Source organism: Haliotis rufescens, unplaced genomic scaffold (genome assembly GCF_023055435.1).
Source record: "Haliotis rufescens isolate VD_foot unplaced genomic scaffold, xgHalRufe1.0.p SCAF_18, whole genome shotgun sequence".
Lineage (NCBI taxonomy): Eukaryota > Metazoa > Mollusca > Gastropoda > Lepetellida > Haliotidae > Haliotis > Haliotis rufescens.
The window spans coordinates 9,042,178-9,062,919 of record NW_025963868.1 but is presented as its reverse complement, the minus strand read 5'-3'; the positions used below and the strand labels follow the sequence as shown (position 1 = coordinate 9,062,919).

General features: G+C 43.6%; 1 protein-coding gene across 2 annotated transcripts; it reads right to left on the bottom strand.

The window, feature by feature from the left end:
- Nucleotides 1-4,260: 4,260 nt before the first annotated feature.
- Nucleotides 4,261-14,607, bottom strand: LOC124121793. Of its 2 annotated transcripts, none has more exons than XM_046484867.2 (2): nt 14,554-14,607; nt 4,261-10,819 (listed from the first exon to the last, which is right to left on the bottom strand). In XM_046484867.2, exon 2 carries the CDS (start codon nt 10,420-10,422, stop codon nt 4,381-4,383), a length of 6,042 nt encoding a protein of 2,013 aa, XP_046340823.2. In that variant the 5' UTR covers nt 10,423-10,819; nt 14,554-14,607; the 3' UTR covers nt 4,261-4,380. The 2 variants fall into 2 exon arrangements, with proteins under 2 accessions (XP_046340823.2, XP_046340822.2); XM_046484866.2 differs by having other exon boundaries at nt 14,476-14,596.
- Nucleotides 14,608-20,742: the final 6,135 nt, after the last annotated feature.

Genomic DNA, 20,742 nt, shown 5'->3' with positions numbered 1-20,742 from the left:
GAGTGTTCATTACTTTGTTCAAATGGGGGAAGTGGGCATCTTTGTTGTTGATGCATTCACACGTCATCACACTGAAGGCTCGATCCCAATTGCATGGATCGATGCTCTTGATGTCAATCACTGGTTTGTCTTGTCCAGACTCGATTATTTACAGACTGCTGTCATAAAGCTGGAATATTGCTATTGTTAAACAACAAACAAACAAACAAATCACTGAAAGCCTGGCTTTAGTTCCAAACATGACTACAAAGTGTGAAGCCCATTTCTGAAGTCCACATGCAACAATATTGCTCTCCTCCTCGGCCCATTGGATAGAGACTGTTCTGAGAATACCAAAAGATGGTAGTTGCCGTTACCCTGCCTGGCTTTCATGAAACAAGGAAGGGCCTGTGTAATGTTTAGTGGGATATCCATACATGGTATCTCGCTGGGCTGGCGCTATTAAATAGGCACATAAGTGCAATGATCTTGAATGCAACATAAAACCCAATTTCACCTCACTGTGATATTTCTAGGTTCCATTATAGTTTCCTGCTTACTTACCTGTGTAGGCTTCAACAGCATTGACATAGTGTAGTATCAATCTCTTCACAATGCTATCTGGAATTCTGTGCTGAAAGGGGCGGTCGGGTAGCCTAGTGGTTAAAGCGTTCGCTCGTCACGCCGAAGACCCGGGTTCGAATCCCAACATGGTGTGAAGCCTATTTCTGGTGTCCCTCCGGCGTGATATTGCTGGAATATTGCTAGAAGCGGCGTAAAACCAAACTCACTCACTCACTCACTGTGCTGAAAGGCGATCTTCTATACGTTGCATAATGAAACCACTGGCAAATACAAGTGTCTCATGTGTTTGATAGTTCAGTTTTACGCTCATGTTTGTAGCACAAGTTCTGACAGGTTTGCTGAAGAATGCCGACATGAACAAGCCATGACCATGTGACAGCCTCTATGTACTCTGCATGAATGTTTTAGGGGTGGTTGGGTAGCCTAGTGGTTTAAGCGTTTGCTCGTCACGCCGAAGACCCGGGTTCGATTCCCGACATGGGTACTTGTGAAGCCTATTTCTGGTGTCCCCCCGCCGTGATATTGCTGGAATATTGCTAAAAGCGGCATAAAACCATACTCACTCACTGGAAGAGAATTGCTATAAAATATATTTCAACTGAACATCCAATGTGTTGGTTGTTGAGAAGTTACAGTAAAGTTAACATTTACTGAATGTACTCCTGTATACCCGTCACCCCTGGGCTTCATAGAGTACTAGACAAGTCTGTGAGATACTATGTATGAGTCGTAAGATAAATGGTATATGACGGGCACATGTGAAGTAATCTGTTTCTTCCACACAACTTTAGCTTCCAATGCATATTTTGTCTATTCTCCTGATTGCAGTGGTGCATATCGAGAATCTCACCAGAGTGTCTTTTGATATCAAATATATCAACACGAGTTAATAAAAGTGGGAAAACTCCGAGGCTTGCCGAGGATTTTTGCCACTTTTATCAACGAGTGTTGATATATTTGATATCAAAAGACACAAGGGTGAGATTTTATTTATCATCCAACATCATTCTTCCAACTTTTTCAGTTTGTAGACAGTAATAAGTGTAAAAAGTACTGCTCACAGCTTCAGTAGCAGAGCCATTAGTGATGTCATTTGATTGTGACATCATGGTAACCAATGACGTCACAATGGTCTGCAAAGCATTGTGATGCAATTTCATTCCAGCAATATCTACAGTGTAGATATATCGCTTGATCTCACCCAAGCAATATCTCCTGTGGGAGCCAGTTTTGGATGATAATAATTAATACACAACACACTAGTCATGAGTGACGTCATGATCAAAGAACATTTATTGAACACTCAAAACAAAAAAGTTTTGACCGAAGCACAAGAAACTTGTCAATGAATTTCAATCAGGAAAAGTAAAAGGCGACTAACGGGATCAGGTGGTCAGCCTCGCTGACTTAGTTGATGCATGTCATCGATCCCAATTGCGTGGATCGATGCTCATGATATTAATCACTGGATTGTCGGGTCCAGACTCGATTGTTTACAGACCGCCGTCAAATAGCTGGAATATTGCTGAGTGCGGCGTTAAACAACAAACCAACAAATCAATCAGGAAAGTAGTCTGTTGTTATCTGACCTGAGGTCAACACCATGCTGTAGTAGGCCTAGTCATGGTGTTGGTATTGAAACCTGTTGACGAAAAATATTTAATTTTTTGTTGTTACCATATTTGACCACAGAAAAGCGACCCTGTAGACCCCAAGGTATTAATTGACCCTTGAAATCTGAAAGAACGTTATAACCCGTAGATAAGTCGAACCAGGAAGTAAAAGGCAACGACACACCGCGAAGTCGGACTGCAAGACTGTACCGGTATTTGCAGATGTTCAATAATATAAGTTGAAAAACGTAATTATATTGAAAAAGTCATTATAACTTCTAATAAAGATTTTAAAAAACACTCATCCACTCCCCTAATGTGGGAAGCTGTTTCTGTTGTCTTTTTTTAACCTCATAATCATCATTATGTTGCCATCAATGAGACGCTATTTTGTGAATCGGTGTATATAGAATTATGAACCCGTGAGAAAATGTCTTGGCAAGGTACATTAATAAAAAAACATAAAACATTGCACTTTGTTCTATTCAAGATTGTTTATTTGTGATGAAATACAGAATATTTCCATTATATTATTGAACATATGAAATCTATCAACAATAAATAACAAACAAAGCAGGAGTACATTTCATACTGTGAAGTAATTATGTCCACAGACATTTCAATTCTAAGTAGATAAATAGAAATTATAAGCCATGTGTGATTTTATATTGTTAATATCATATTAGGAGTCGCATAATACATTTCAGTTAATAACATATATGTACAAGGTGAGGTGAGGTGAGGTGAAATGGGGTTTAACGTCACGTCCAAGATTATTGCACTTATGTAGCGACATGTATGTATGTGTGTGTGTTTGTGTGGCTGCTTGTACTAGTCCAGACTGAAGCCGATTTATAGTGCTAGCCCACAGAGATACCATGCTGCAGTTTAACATGAATACCCCACTCAGACACAGTATACTGACTCCGAGCCGACCAGTCCTTGTTTTAGCCCCTTAATGCCGAGCGCCAGACAGGGTAACAACAAGTACCATCTCTTAACGTCTTTTGGTATGACGCGGTCGGAGATCGAACCCCGGATCTTCCACTCTCCGGGCGGACGCTCTACCACTAGACCACGGACATATATGTACAATGTACAATGCAGCTATATCACACTAACCAGTAAATAACACTGCTGTATTAATCACTCTGCTCCAATAAGTGCCCCACAATCGAACCACAATCATTTGTTTCTGGAGCACCCAAGGGATGCAACTCTGCACAGCAACAACTTGCGCATCTTAGATGATCCCTCTATTGCATTGAACAACATTCAAAACTACAGCAGAAAAGTATCGGATTGAAGTAAAGATCTGTTTTAATTAGATTGATGGTGTCTGACTGTTGTGTCCGGGGATCCTGCAGTGAAGGAATTCAACCAGATGTGCGAGGTTCTATTTTGTTCCCTGCAGGCAGGCTCTGTGAATGTATTTTCACAATCTGTTGACAGACATCTGCTCCATAGAAGGAACACTATGCTGTGAATAAACTCCCACCTAGCTACTAGCCACATCAGGTAGTCCCACAATGGCTGTGTTCTGTTGGGTGTAGTCTGTATCTGACCCTGTGTTCTGTTGGGTGTAGGCTGTATCAGATCCTGTGTTCTGTTGGGAGTAGGCTGTATCTGACCCTTTGTCCTGTTGGGTGTAGGCTGTATCTGACCCTGTGTTCTGTTGGGTGTAGGCTGTATCAGATCCTGTGTTCTGTTGGGTGTAGGCTGTATCTGACCCTGTGTTCTGTTGGGTGTAGGCTGTATCTGACCCTGTGTTCTGTTGGGTGTAGGCTGTATCAGATCATGTGTTCTGTTGGGTGAAGGCTGTATCTGACCCTTTGTCCTGTTGGGTGTAGGCTGTATCTGACCCTGTGTTCTGTTGGGTGTAGGCTGTATCAGATCCTGTGTTCTGTTGGGTGTAGGCTGTATCTGGTCCTGTGTTCTGTTGGGTGTAGGATGTATCTGATCCTGTGTTCTGTTGGGTGAAGGCTGTATCACTCTCTGTGTTCTGTTGGGTGTAAGCTGTATCAGACCCTGTGTTCTGTTGGGAGTAGGCTGTATCTGACCCTGTGTTCTGTTGGGAGTAGGCTGTATCTGACCCTGTGTTCTGTTGGGTGTAGGCTGTATCAGATCCTGTGTTCAGTTGGGTGTAGGCTGTATCTGACCCTGTGTTCAGTTGGGTGTAGGCTGTATCTGACCCTGTGTTCTGTTAGGAGTAGGCTGTATCTGACCCTGTGTTCTGTTGGGAGTAGGCTGTATCTGACCCTGTGTTCTCTTGGGTGTAGGCTGTATCTGACCCTGTGTTCTGTTGAGAGTAGGCTGTATCTGACCCTGTGTTCTTTTGGGTGTAGGCTGTATCTGACCCTGTGTTCTGTTGAGAGTAGGCTGTATCTGACCCTGTGTTCTGTTGAGAGTAGGCTGTATCAGATCCTGTGTTCTGTTGGGTGTAGGCTGTATCTGACCCTGTGTTCTGTTGAGAGTAGGCTGTATCTGACCCTGTGTTCTGTTGGGTGTAAGCTGTATCAGACCCTGTGTTCTGTTGGGTGTAGGCTGTATCAGATCCTGTGTTCTGTTGGGTATAGGCGGTATCTGACCCTGTGTTGTGTTGGGTGTAGGCTGTATCTGATCCTGTGTTCTGTTGGGTGTAGGCTGTATCAGACCCTGTGTTCTGTAGGGAGTAGGCTGTATCTGACCCTGTGTTCTGTTGGGAGTAGGCTGTATCTGACCCTGTGTTCTGTTCAGAGTAGGCTGTATCTGACCCTGTGTTCTTTTGGGTGTAGGCTGTATCTGACCCCGTGTTCTGTTGAGAGTAGGCTGTATCTGACCCTGTGTTCTGTTGAGAGTAGGCTGTATCAGATCCTGTGTTCTGTTGGGAGTAGGCAGTATCTGGTCCTGTGTTCCGTTGGGAGTAGGCTGTATCTGATCCTGTGTTCTGTTGGGAGTAGGCTGTATCAGATCCTGTGTTCTGTTGGGTATAGGCGGTATCTGACCCTGTGTTGTGTTGGGTGTAGGCTGTATCTGATCCTGTGTTCTGTTGGGTGTAGGCTGTATCAGACCCTGTGTTCTGTTGGGAGTAGGCTGTATCTGACCCTGTGTTCTGTTGGGAGTAGGCTGTATCTGACCCTGTGATCTGTTGAGAGTAGGCTGCTTCTGACCCTGTGTTCTGTTGGGTGTAGGCTGTATCTGGTCCTATGTTCTGTTGGGTGTAGGCTGTATCAGATCCTGTGTTCTGTTGGGAGTAGGCAGTATCTGGTCCTGTGTTCTGTTGGGTGTAGGCTGTATCGGACCCTGTGTTCTGTTGGGTGTAGGCTGTATCAGACCCTGTGTTCTGTTGGGTGTAGGCTGTATCATTGTCTGTGTTCTGTTTGGTGTAGGCTGTATCTGGTCCTGTGTTCTGTTGGGTGTAGGCTGTATCGGACCCTGTGTTCTGTTGGGTGTAGGCTGTATCATTGTCTGTGTTCTGTTTGGTGTAGGCTGTATCACTCTCTGTGTTCTGTTTGGTGTAGGCTGTATCAGACCCTGTGTTCTGTTGGGTGTAGGTCGTATCTGGTCCTGTGTTCTGTTGGGTGTAGGCTGCATCAGACCCTGTGTTCTGTTTGGTGTAGGCTGTATCTGAACTTGTGTTCTGTTGGGTGTAGGCTGTATCTGACCCTATGTTCTGTTGGGTGTAGGCTGTATCAGATCCTGTGTTCAGTTGGGTGTAGGCTGTATCAGATCCTGTGTTCTGTTGGGAGTAGGCTGTATCTGACCCTGTGTTCTGTTGAGAGTAGGCTGTATCTGACCCTGTGTTCTGTTGGGTGTAGGCTGTATCTGACCCTGTGTTCTGTTGGGAGTAGGCTGTATCTGACCCTGTGTTCTGTTGGGTGTAGGCTGTATCGGACCCTGTGTTCTGTTGGGTGTAGGCTGTATCATTGTCTGTGTTCTGTTTGGTGTAGGCTGTATCACTCTCTGTGTTCTGTTGGGTGTAGGCTGTATCAGACCCTGTGTTCTGTTGGGTGTAGGTCGTATCTGGTCCTGTGTTCTGTTGGGTGTAGGCTGCATCAGACCCTGTGTTCTGTTTGGTGTAGGCTGTATCTGACCCTGTGTTCTGTTGGGTGTAGGCTGTATCTGACCCTATGTTCTGTTGGGTGTAGGCTGTATCAGATCCTGTGTTCAGTTGGGTGTAGGCTGTATCTGACCCTGTGTTCTGTTGGGTGTAGGCTGTATCTGACCCTGTGTTCTGTTGGGAGTAGGCTGTATCTGACCCTGTGTTCTGTTGGGTGTAGGCTGTATCAGATCCTGTGTTCTGTTGGGAGTAGGCTGTATCTGACCCTGTGTTCTGTTGGGTGTAGGCGGTATCAGATCCTGTGTTCTGTTGGGAGTAGGCTGTATCTGACCCTGTGTTCTGTTGGGTGTAGGCGGTATCAGATCCTCCACATGACACCCCTATTTGCTGCAGAAGATTGTTAGAACTGACTCTGCTCATTCCCAGGTCATCACATACATTTGTTTGTTGCATCTTTGAAACATCTTGAAAAGGACGGATGCTTGTCATTTTCAACGTATCCGAGAGATTAAGATTTGGAGCCAGAGAAGGGTTCTGATAATGAATACTGATGTCTAAATTGTTGGAGGCTTTTGTTGGAGTTCGTTGAGAGCTTGGTTGTAAATGAGACTGGGAAGGGATGTTCTGCTGCATTAGGCTCTGTGCATTCTGGGAATGAATATTCACATCCTGATAACCAGCTGCATCGCCTAGGGGTCCAGTGTGTTGGCGAGGCAAACTGCCACCGTTCATGAGCGCCTTGTTAACATCCGAGTGTGTATGCAGATGTTCCTGCAAAGCATCGGAGTCCTTGTATTTTTGTCCACAGATTCCACAGGAATACACTGCTAGCCTGTTCTGAAATTCATGACATTTTAGCTCATGTTTTGTTAATCCTCCACGGCTACAGAATGACTTGTGGCACACAGAACACTGAAAGGGTCTCTCGCCTGTGTGTGTCCGTCGGTGGACCTTGAACTCGGACAATTTGTCAAACCCCTTCCCGCAAACCTCACATGTATGGAGCTTGTCAGGTGCATGGGTCTTCACAAAATGGACATGGAGGTCCTTGGCCTGCTGAAACGCTTCTGTACAGAACTCACACTTAAAACCATTTTCAGCGGTATGGGATCTGAGATGGTTCTTCAGATCCCCGTTCTTCAAAAAGGCTCTACCACATGTGTCACAAGGAAAGGGTCTGATGTTGCTGTGGGACTGGAGGTGACTCTTGTAGTTGTGAGCCTTCTTGAACTGCTTCCCACATGTCTCACACTTAAAAGGCTTCTGCCCCGTGTGGGAGAACATGTGTTCTTGAAGCCGATGCTGCTCTAGGAACTCCTGACTGCACTGGTCACACTTCAACAGTTGGAGTCCAGAGTGGGTGGAAGCTTGGTGCTGCTGGAGAAGATCCTCACTAGGGAACCTCTGCCCACAGGGTTTACACTTGTGTGTCGTGTCTGTGGAACTGTTGTGGACTTTCAAGTGGGTGCGGAGGTTACTGGACACACTGAATTCCTTCCCGCACTGCGTACACTTGTAAGGCTTCTCGCCACTGTGTATTCTGCTATGAACCCGCAGCTTACTTGACTTGGTGAAGGCTTTACTGCACTGGGAACATTTGAACGGTTTTTCACCAGTGTGATAACGTTTGTGGACCTGAAGGTCTCCGGGGAAACTGAAGCTCTTCTGACAGACGGTGCAGCTATAGGGCTTGACTCCAGTGTGTGTCGTCATGTGCTTCTGAAGACTTCCGGCATCGATGAAACCTTTACCACAAGCAACACACACGTGGGATCTTTCTCCTGTGTGTATTTTCACATGTCTGTTTAGCATCCCAACATCACTGAATCTTTTACCACAGGTGCTACATTCGTGAGGTTTTTCTCCAGTATGTCGCCGAAGATGAGCCTTAAGATGGCTGGATTGTTGGAATGAGCGGCCGCAAGTGTCACACTGGTAAACCTTCTTCACCTTCTTGGATGCTTCTGCCTCTTGTTCTTTCAGTTCAGGATGTTTCTTCAGATGCTTCCTGAGCCCTCCTGGGCCACAGAACCCTTGGCCACACACTCGACACTTGTAGGGACGTTCCCCTGTGTGGGTACGTGTATGCACCTTTAGCTCTTCCTGCCGACTAAAACTCTTCTTGCAAATCTCGCACCTGAACGTCTTCAGAGGTCCGTGAACTCGCATCTGGTGCATCTGTAATGTAATAAGCAGGCTGAACTGCGTCATACACACATCACACTTGAACACCTGCTTGCATTTGTGAACTTTCTTATGCCGAACCATATCCGTATACTTGCAAAATCCGCGAGCACAAATTTCACAACTGTACGGCTTTTTGGACTCATGGTATTTCCTGTGAAGTCTGAAGTTGGATGATCGCTTGAATTCCTTCCCACACAGATCACACTTGAACAGCTTCTTTCCTGTGTGGGTAGTGAGATGTTCCTTTAACCTGTCCTCCTCAACATACATCTTGCCACACTGCTTACACTTAAACACTGGAGGCTTCACATGGCTTGCTGAGTGAGACTCCAAGTCAACTGAAGACCCAAACACCTTTCCACAAATATTGCACTTGAAGTTCTTTCGTCCAGTATGTGTCCTGAGATGAGCCTTGTGGTTGCTGGAGACACTGAAAGCCTTGCCACAGTACACACACTGGTAAGGCTTGATCCCGGAATGACTCCGGGCGTGGACAACGAGCTTGCTGGACTTGCTGAAGCATTTCCCACACTGACTACATTCATACGGTCGTTCTCCGGTGTGGCTTCGAACGTGGACCTGGAGACCTCCCGAGTGAGCAAATGCTTTGCCACAGATCCAACACACATGCTGTTTCTCCCCTGTATGTACCTTGAAGTGGTTGGTGAGCGCTCCGGAGTCATAGAAGGCCTTCCCACATACAACACAAATACAGTCCTTCTCTCCAGTGTGTGTCTTCATGTGTCTGTTGTATGTACCAACGTCTGTGTAGGACTTTCCACACAAGGAACAATGGTGGGGTTTCACACCGCTGTGCCTCTGCTCATGGGCAGTCAGATGCCACTTCTTCTTAAACCGCTTCTCACAGACCGAGCATTTAAAGTTCCGGTTCTCAGTATCAGTTTCAGAATTGTTTTTATTTGACCTGGCAACTTCAGTGATGTTGCTCTGTGCCAGCAGAGTTTGAGTGTTCAATGACACAGGATGGTTTGGGGTTACAGCAGAGCTGTTGGAAACAAAAGGCTGTTCAGAAGGTTGAGTGCAACTGTTTACCTCAGGCGCAGCGCCAGGAACACTGATATTGCTACACACATTCATCTGTTCCTGTGCTGAACTGGCATTTGTGGAATCTGAACTCAAGGCATTTGTCATTTCCATGCCAATCATGGTTAACCCAAGGATAAGCTTGGCATGATCCAGTCGTTCTGAACTGTCATCATGTGTAGCATCTTTTGCAGATATATCTGACACAGTTTCGTGGCCGTGAAGCTCCTTTTGGCTGTGTTCGCCTTGATGTTCATTCTGATGACCAAGCTCAAAGCCATGACCTTCACTGACCTTTGGTTTCTCCACCGACGGATGCAGATAAGCATCAAACTCTTTATGATGGATCCGGCTCTGAGGAAGCAGTTCAATAAATTGTTTGGTCGTGCGACCTGCCAACATGCCACTCTGGAGTGGACTTACAATAAGATCTTGTTGAGTCAGAGACTGGAAGGGCTGCAACGAGCTGACAAAATTCAAGTCGGGATTACCCTGATTCTTGGGTCCCAGTCTAATATGAGTGAAATTGGAATTGTTTCCCGGAGGAGCAAGGCTTGTGAAGATGTTCATAGATGTGGCTGGTGTGGCTACAGCTTGTGGAAGGGGAGCTGAAACTTCAGGATCTGTTAATCCTTGAGGCATCATCTCTGACGGTGTCTGAGACACACCCAAAGCATCATTTGAAGCAACAGGACAGGGTTGAGTCAGGGGAAGAGTAGCAGGTGGAGCTGGAGAAGCACCTTGAGGAGGTACGGATGGTCTTGGTCCAATGCTGGACAACAGATGCATAGGGAGGTCAAAGAAAGGAGGGCCATGTTGCCAGGGTGCCGCGGGTAGAGTTGGATGGAGCTGATTCAGAGGGTAATGGTTGTTGCTGGAACTTGAGCCATGTTCCAGGGGAACTGCAGACATGGCCTGGTTAGTCTCTGCCATCTCAAAGGCTGATCGCTGGCCTTCAGTGCTCTGATAGTTCATCTTGAAGCCTGGTGATGCTGGTGCAACTGGACAACTGGATAACGGACTTGAAACGGTTGTTGAAACTGTCAGATTCTTAATTAGTCAATCAACAATGTAGCACGTGTGGAATATCTTGCAATGTCTTTGTGAAAATAGTTCTACCATCCCCTGATCCAAGACGAAAAGTTTGGGCATTTCTTCTTTGATTCCTTTATTGTTCATAATTGGGTCCTTGGCAAGGTAAAACAAAGATCTGAGTGATACTGAAATCTGTGTTTCACAGCAGAATGTGCTCCAAGTACATGTGCTGCTACATCTTTGACAGGAGTGATTCACACAAGTGATCCAGGTCTCATTCCTGACACCACTGGTTATTCTTAGAAGCTTCTAACCTGTCACTGCCAGGAGACTTCAACTGGAAAAGAAAATTATGCTATTAGAAAAGGGTCCATATGGGGTACACTCTTAAGTTGGTTGGTTGGTTTGTTGTTTAACGCCACACTCAGCAATATTCCAGCTATATGACGGTGGTCTGTAAATAATAGAGTCTGGACCAGACAATCCAGTGATTGATATTATGACCATCGATCCACGCAATTGGGATCGATGACATGCATCAACCAAGTCAGCGAGCCTGACCACCCAATCCCGTTAGTGGCCTTTTACGACAAGCATGGGTTGCTGAAGACCTATGCCCCGGAATGCGTAAAACAACTCAAAAGATGTTCAAAGGCCATTAAAGACTGATTAGCATAAATTAAAACTTTACTGTTAATAGTAATTAAGCTAAAATTTCATAAAATTCATAGATCTAACTACACAACAAAGCCAGTCAGTGTTTGATATTTGCATAACTGCGGTGATGAAACGAAAGCAGATGTCAACTTGTCTCCTTACTGAGTGGTTGGAACATTGGCATAGAGATGATTTCGTATCGCAAATTTAAATTGACAGCTTGTCCGCTATTCATGTGTTTTTTTACTAAGCCGAAAGAAATAATGACTACTTACTAAAAGCCCTAAAGTCTCCTGACTGTATTTGTTTGTTGTTGTATGCCGTACTCAGCCATATGATGGCGGTGCATAAATAATCGAGACCAGACAATCTTGTGATTGATATCAAGAGCATTGATCCACACAATTGGAGTGAGTGAGTGAGTATGGTTTTACGCCGGTTTTTAGCAATATTCCTGCAATATCATGGCGGGGGACACCAGAAATGGGCTTCACACATTGTACCCATGTTGGGAATCTAACACGGGTCTTCGGCGTGACGAGGGAACCACGCAATTGGAAGATGATGACATGCATCAACCAAGTCAGCGAGCCTGACCACCCGATCCTGTTAGTCGCCTCTTACAACAAGCATAGTCGCTTTTACGGCAAGCATGGTTTGCTGAAGACCTATTTTACCCCGGATCTTCACGGGTCCTACTGACTTGTAACCCCATGGTGTACAGTAAGTGTTCTATCACAGCAGTCTGTAAGTAACCGAGTCTAGAATTGGCAAGCATATACTTGACAAGTGAGCAAGTTTGGATACTGCTGCTTTCAAACAGGGCTTGATTTAAGGAACTTGACTTTACTTGCACCAGGTACATGTTGACATTGAAACCTAGTGGTACGAGAAATAAGCAGGTGGCACCCTGGTTCCATAAATTTATCAAAGTTGAGTGAGTGAGTGAGTTAAGATTTAACGTCACATCGGCAATATTTCAGCCGTATAGTGATGAGATCAATTTATACGTCAATAATAAATACATTTTGACTATATAATAAACCCTTCGACAAAGGACAGTAAAACAAACCAGACTATCACAGATATGAATATAAAACTAGCATGGAGCTATAAAAAGATTTAACGATACACAAGATATGATAAAAACGGGCTATTGATCGCCAACCACTGAAGGGAGATCACCATACTGGGGACCATGGGGACTTACAGTACCTTTGCTACCTGCATGGGCCCCAGGAGGATTTATATTATCAAAGTTGAAACATGGATGCATAAACTAGTCTAAATACATAAATTCTCAGATCACTGATGACTGTGTCATGATTTTTTAACTGATGCTGTATAAACGTAATAGGAACATGTACACATAATGTTGAAGTACCCACAGTTTGATGACATCAAGTCCAAGAAAAATGACGCATTATACAACACTGAGGTGAGGTGAGGTGAGGTGAGGTGAGGTGAGGTGAGGTGAGGTGAAATTGGGTTTAACGTCGCGTCCAAGATTATTGCACTTATATAGCGACGTGTGTGTGTGTGGCTGCTTGTACTAGTCCCGACTGATGCCGATTTATAGTGCTAGTCAACTGAGATATCATGCCACAGTTTAACATGGATACCCCACTCAGACACAGTATACCGAATCCGAGCCGACCAGTCCTTGTTTTAGCCCCTTTATGCCGAGCGCCTGACAGAGTAACAACAAGTACCATCATTTAACGTCTTTTGGTATGACGCGGCCGGGGATCGAACCCCAGACCTTCCTCTCTCCGGCCGGACGCTCTACCACTAGACCACGGAGGCGGTCAAGAGTAGTGATGTAGTATGGTAAATATACTTCAGAGATATTAAATGTGTTCAGAGATCGTTGCTATGAGGAAAAGTGAGGGCTTGTCAGAAGCAAATTTGATTTTTTTTTTCATGCACTTAGTACATGTAGACATAAAAAATTGATTGTACTTTTCAATAACATGTTGCACTGGTGAATGTTCAGACAGCTAATTTGAGCCCTGTCAACAGTTATATCACAGCGTGTCAGCTTAATGTGGGAGGAAAGCACAAAGTAATGCAGGTCTCCGATGTCTACCACTTTGATGAAACCCACGAGCACTGGTATGGTGCTTACAAACCTAGAGTGAGTGAGTGAGCGAGTGAGTATGGTTTTACGCCGCTTTTAGCAATATTCAAGCAATATCATGGCGGGGAACCCCAGAAATGGGCTTCACACATTGTACCCATGTGGGGAATCGAACCAAGGTCTTCAGCATGAAAATCGAACGCTTTAACCACTAGGCTACTCGACCGCCCCTCACCCTAACACAACTAATACTATGGAGTCTGGACCACAGAGGAATGACAAATCCTTGAAGTGAGATCCACAGCTAGAGCTGGTCACTATAGAGCTGGTCACTATAGAGCTGGGCACTATAGAGTTGGGCACTATAGAGCTGGGCACTATAGAGTTGGGAACTATAGAGCTGGGCACGATAGAGCTATTGACAAACTGGAACCTTGCCATCTTCTAACAAAAGGTAGAATCCGTGGTCTAGTGGTAGAGCGTCCGCCCGGAGAGCGGAAGGTCCGGGGCTCAATCCCTGGCCGCGTCATACCAAAAGACGTTAAAAGATGGTACTTGTTGTTACCCTGCCTGGCGCTCGGCATTAAGGGGCTAAAACAAGGATTTGTTGGCTCAGAGTCAGTATACTGTGTCTGAGTGGGATATTCATGTTAAACTGCGGCATGGTATTTCAGTGGGCTAGCACTATAAATCGGCATCAGTCCGGTCTAGTACAAGCAGCCACACACACACACATGCATGCACGTCGCTATATATAAGTGCAATAATCTTGGACCCGACGTTAAACCCAATTTCACCTCACCTCACAAAAGGTAGAAAATAAATGAAAAAACTGTATAAAAAAACATATGCTTCAGATTGTTGAAAAAAAAAATATGCCATTTTCCAGCAGACTATATTATGGTATATGCATCTTTAAGCAGTTCGTTATTTTTATTTGCGCTCTTGAACATAAAAAAAATGCTGTTGTCAAACCAAAATTTCAAACACCCCGGAAAATGAAAGGGATGGTCCCGAAGGGTTAGACAAGACTCTGGTCGTCAAATGCTCGGTGCACAAACTCGGCTGTTTGTCGGTTAACCGAGAGCCGGTGTGTGTGTCTTGGGAGGGATGCTAGTCGGCGACGAGATCCTTGTCAAGCACAATACTAAGAGAGGGGAGTAAGACTGATAATGTTAGACTGCAGGGTTTTGTTCCGTATGTAGCCGTCATAAAATGTTTGCTTTCTAACTGCATATGTCTCCTCCATAACTCACCGCGCACAAAACCAGTCTCCACGGTCATCAATTCCCCAATATCACTTAATAACAAAAACCCAAAGTTTACATCCTCACATTTACAACGCAGTTTTGTCCAAGTATTCCTACCAAGGAAATGTTATTCCAAGGGAGATAACTCGTATTTAGCGTTCAAAAACGACCACCACTAACGAAATTGCATTTTTCAGGATTTTTGTTCTAAACATAATAAGCCTATTTCCTTCATTTGGCATTTTCAACAAATCTACAAACCTTGCTACGGTTTTTTCATGCACAGAAATAAACGATTACTATAAAAAGCTTGCGATGCTGACCGATAACCTGGTTCTTGGCTCTCCTTGCGTGTTGTCAACTTGCGGAAGCTACATTCGTTACCAACCGGTTCCAATCATGAGAATATCAACTCGCCTAAAATCCGACTCGCCTAAAAAGATTTTGACCCGACTCGCCTAAAATGTTTTTGAGCGGACTACGGTCGGCTTTTGCATTTTAGAATAAGTATGTAACTATCAGAAATACATAGTAATGCTATACACATAATGTACCTAAATGTTAGTGTTGTAGTCTCGGTCCCAATAGCTTAACCGACTGGGCTCTGACTCACTGACTCAACATGAAGTGCAGATGTAAATATGACAGAAGACAAATTCTATGGAAGATACGGGTTTTTTAAAATATTATTTCCATACTTGTGTATGAATATACTAGTAATTGTCATCATTAGGCCTAACCTAATTTATATTTGCCAAACGCATACCAAAATAGTATATATATTTTTTGGGCGAGTCGGGTCAGATTTTTTTTAGGCGAGTCGGGTGCAACTCGAAAATCCGTATTTATTTCTGAGTTTCCCATCTCCCGCCGGCTCTGAATTTTCATTCATGTGGAAAATTGTTCCCCGAAGCGATAAAAAAACAAAAACTAGATCTACTGCCATTGCAAACTCATTAAAAATACATAGAGGAAAGCCGTTGGTACGCTAACATCGCTTTTTACTATATTAGACAGACAGGAGCCCAGTCAAAGTGTCACCAGATCCCCACACAGGCGCATATTCCATATTTTAGGTACAAGGGATTTATTCTTCCACAGATTCCTTACAGACCGCTGCGGCCAGTTCCAGGGTGTCATTATGTTAGAATGCTAGGATTTTTTCGTATATCTGTCTTTTTCCAATAAATAGTTGGACACCTGTTCTGTAACGCGATCATGGCGATATCATTGTGCTGGCCTGTGTGCCACGACCGCGGCTTTATTTACCAGCTATGTGTTCTTTCAAGATTAATATACAGCCAGTTATTACACATAGAAAACAAACAACTTCATATAAATGAATCTAAATTAATAAGATATCTAGTTGTGGTATTGCTGTCTTTGTTATATACAGTAAACTACGGTTATAACGAACTCGAAGGGACCACTAACTTTAGTTTGTTATAACCGTAGTTCGTTATAAGCATATATACAGCATAACTATAGCAAATAGTCGGGACAAAAAAATCACTTCGTTATATCCGTCAGTTCGTTATAAGCGTGTTCGTTATAAACGTACTTTACTATATTCTGGAAAGGGAAATATCTATATTTGCGAGTAAGTAACAGATTCATTTTCACATAGGGAAACACAAAAATGAATGTTGGTGGATTTCAATGACCTGTGATGAAGTGACGTCATTTTTCAGGTCATTGACGTTATTTATCCCGCCATTGACTCCCCGACGCAGGAGGTACAGGTGTCCGGCTAAAATGGATAGAGTGTATAACTAATCACAAAATGAACAAAACAACAGTCACCCGGCATTTGTTTGTTTGGTTGGTTTGTTGTTTAACGCCGCGCTCGGCATTATTCCAGCTTCTTGACGGCGGTCTGTGCGTAATCGAGTCGGGACCAGACAATGCAGTGATTGACATCATGAGCATCAATCCACGCAGTTGGAATACGATGACATGCATCAACCAAGTCAGCGAGCCTGACCACCTCATCCCGTTTATATAACGCCTCTTATGACAAGCATGGTCGCCATTTACGGCAGGCATGGGTTGCTGAAGACTAGTTCTAACCCGGATCTTCACGGGTCACCATCCATTTGAATAATCTTGACATTGTTATAAGTATGTTTTCCAGTGCAAATTTTTCTCACATTCAGCTTTACATCTCGTACCCCATGTTGGTTTGTTGTTTATGGCCCAAGTCAGTAATACTCTACCTATATGACGTCAATGAAATATCGAGTCTGAACCAGAACATCCAGTGATTGACAATATGCACATCGATCTACTAAACTGGGATACGATGACATGCATCAACCAAGTCAACCATACCACTCGATCCCGTTAGTCGCCTCTTACGACAAATACCGGTTGCTGAAGACCAATTTAACCCGGGTCTTGACAAGGACCCTTTTTCCATTCCCGCTGTGATATGGCTGGACTATTGCTAAAAGCGGCGTAAAACAATATGCTCTCACTTATGAGGATGTAGACAACTGATCTGTGCATGTGTGTTTCGTTGTGTCTTTCAATATCTCCCTTTACATCAACTCCCGGCAGAAGAACATATACAGTACACTACGTTTATAACGAACACGCTTATAACGAACTTGTTTTTTAGTCCCGGCCGTTTATAACGAACACGCATAAAATGAACTGACGGATATAACGAACTGATTTTTTTGTCCCGAATATTTGCTATAGTTATGCTCTATATATGCTTATAACGAACTACGGTTATTACGAACTAAAATTAGTTCCCTTTGAGTTCGTTATAACCGTAGTTTACTGTACACTTGAAATTGGAGTCAGCAAAATGTTACTAGATTGAAAACAATCGCCGAAACACTACAAAGTTCTAAAACACAACTATGACACCAGTATCAAATACAGTAAACTACGGTTATAACGAACTCAAAGGGACCACTAACTTTAGTTTGTTATAACCATAGTTCGTTATAAGCATATATGCAGCATAACTATAGCAAATAGTCGGGACAATAAAATCAGTTCGTTATAAGCGTGTTCGTTATAAACGTACTTTACTGTACATTAACAACGATTACCATTTCTTGTTTATTTCATATTTAGCTACCATCAAACATGGGTGTATATTTTCTTTGGCCCAGCAATTTATCAATACATAAATATCATGTGTCTCACTTTTCTTAAGATCAAGAAATATCACAAGATATTAACAGGCATATGTTCTTTGGTTTACAAAACAAAAACCAGACAATTATTGCCCGAAATTTAATAGACCTCCTTATCTGCAATGTCTCCATACTGGATAGTTGACGATAGCTAAAGAAAGTATCACAGATGCGTTAAATCAACCTGATTCAAAGGTATTAAATATGCAATTAATGATTATATGGTAACACAAACGTTTGGATTGATTTTTACCATCGATACTCGATACCCAATACCCGATAATTACAACAATAGACTTTTGAAGTCTTTTTACAGCTGGAGCGGTCATAGAAATTGATTAATGTCAATTGGGTCATTATTGTGATAGCATCAAATCATATAGAAGTTCTTTCAAAGAAGTATTGAAGCCAACAAGTACATCAACGGGCATTTCTCTCCAACTCGTCGACTGCAGTGAAGGTAAATATTCTGGTGAGAAGTTTAAATGATAAACATTTTAATTTACTTCAGTTATAGTACATTATTTTTAATAGAACCATCTCATGTTAAATTCGGTATTTGTAGTAAGCTATTTCATTGTATTTCTTATAAATGATGCTTCTTTAAACGAAACAGGGGCGGTCGGGTGGCCTAGTGGTTAAAACGTTCGCTCGTCACGCCGAAGACCCGGGTTCGATTCCCGACATGGGTACAAAGTGTGAAGCCCATTTCTGGTGTACCCCGCCGTGATATTGCCGGAATATTGCTCAAAGCGGCGTAAAACCTCTCACTCACTCCTCATAGAGGGGTGGTCAGATAGCCTAGTGGTTGAAGCGTTTGCTTGTCACTCCGAAGACCCGGGTTCGATTCCCAACATGGGTACAATGGTGTCCCCCGCCATGATATTGCTGGAATATTGCTAAAAGCGACGTAAAACCGTACACACTCACTCACTCACTTAAATGAAACATATTTATGTTGTCACATGTTTCATGTTTCCTAAGCATACAGTCATGTAATGTTCATATACACTGTCGGGCAAAATAAAGTATACATTTATTATATTAATGATATATTATGATATTAATGAAAAAGTAGTCATCATGTTATTGTCTGGGGTCACGTGACCAATACCCTTATATTTTGCGCGATGTCAAGCGAAGGTCAAATTTGCCACTGAGTATATACATAGAAGGCTTAAACCGGCACAAGTACCATCCTTTAAAGTCGTTTGCGATGAGGCGATCGGAATCGAACCACCGACCTCCCGTCCCTGCTTGACAGACGCTCTATCCACAGCACCACGGAGGCGGTCTAAACCTGTATCTACGTCTGCAGGGACGACTTGGTCACCTGGACGCGCTGGCGTAGATTTAAACCCAGAGGACAGACTCTATTCGTAACGGGGAGGTGTAGGTACCAAAGCAGAACACTCTGTGTTTTGTTTTGTTTTGTTTTTCTTTGTTTTTGTTTTTGTTTTTGTTTTTTGTTCCTTTACGCCGCGCTCAGTCAGTAAACCATGCTTGTCGTTAGAGGCGACTAACGGGGTCGGTTGGTCAGGCTCGCTGACTTGGTTGATGCATGTCATCGTATCCCAATTGCGTGGATCGATGCTCATGATATCAGTCACTGGAATGTCTGGCCTAGACTCGATTATTTACAGACCGCTGGAATATTGCTGAGTGTGGCGTTATGAGTAGGGACAATGTAACCCTAGGGCCATTGTTCGACTTAGACAATGTAATCCAAGAACCATTGTTCGAGTAAGGCAATGTTATTCAGGAACCATTGTTCGAGTAAGGCAATGTAATCCAAGAACCATTGTTCGAGTAAGGCAATGTAATCCAGGAACCATTGTTCGAGTAAGGCAATGTAATCCAAGAACCATTGTTCGAGTAAGGCAATGTTATTCAGGAACCATTGTTCGAGTAAGGCAATGTAATCCAAGAACCATTGTTCGAGTAAGGCAATGTAATCCAGGAACCATTGTTCGAGTAAGGCAATGTAATCCAAGAACCATTGTTCGAGTAAGGCAATGTAATCCAAGAACCATTGTTCGAGTAAGGCAATGTTATCCAAGAACCATTGTTCGAGTAAGGCAATGTAATCCAGGAACCATTGTTCGAGTAGGACAAAGTAATCCATGAAACATTGTTCGAGTAGGACAATGTAATCCAGGAACCATTGTTCGAGAAGGACGAAGTAATCCAGGAACCATTGTTCGAGTAGCACAATGTAATCCAGGAACCATTGTTCGAGTAGGACGAAGTAATCCAGGAACCATTGTTCGAGTAGGACAATGTAATCCAGGAACCATTGATCGAGTAGGACAAAGTAATCCATGAAACATTGTTCGAGTAGGACAATGTAATCCAGGAACCATTGTTCGAGAAGGACGAAGTAATCCAGGAACCATTGTTCGAGTAGGACAATGTAATCCAGGAACCATTGTTCGAGAAGGACGAAGTAATCCAGGAACCATTGTTCGAGTAGGACAATGTAATCCAGGAACCATTGTTCGAGTAGGACGAAGTAATCCAGGAACCATTGTTCGAGTAGGACAATGTAATCCAGGAACCATTGATCGAGTAGGACAAAGTAATCCATGAAACATTGTTCGAGTAGGACAATGTAATCCAGGGACCATTGTTCGAGAAGGACGAAGTAATCCAGGAACCATTGTTCGAGTAGGACAATGTAATCCAGGAACCATTGTTCGAGTAGGACGAAGTAATCCAGGAACCATTGTTCGAGTAGGACAATGTAATCCAGGAACCATTGTTCGAGTAGGACGAAGTAATCCAGGAACCATTGTTCGAGTAGGACAATGTATTCCAGGAACCATTGATCGAGTAGGACAAAGTAATCCAAGAGCCATTGTTCGGGTAGCACAATGTGATCCAAGTATCATAGTTCGATTCCAGACAGAGTTCTAGATTAGAGATCGATCTGCCAGTAAGGACAGAGTACTAGACTAGATGTGAGGTGAAATGGGGTTTAACGTCGCGTCCAAGATTATTGCACTTAGCGACGTGCATGTACGTATGTGCGTTTGTGTAGCTTATTGTACTAGTCCAGACTGATGCCGATATATAGTGCTAGATCACTGAGATACCATGCCGCAGTTTAACATGAATACCC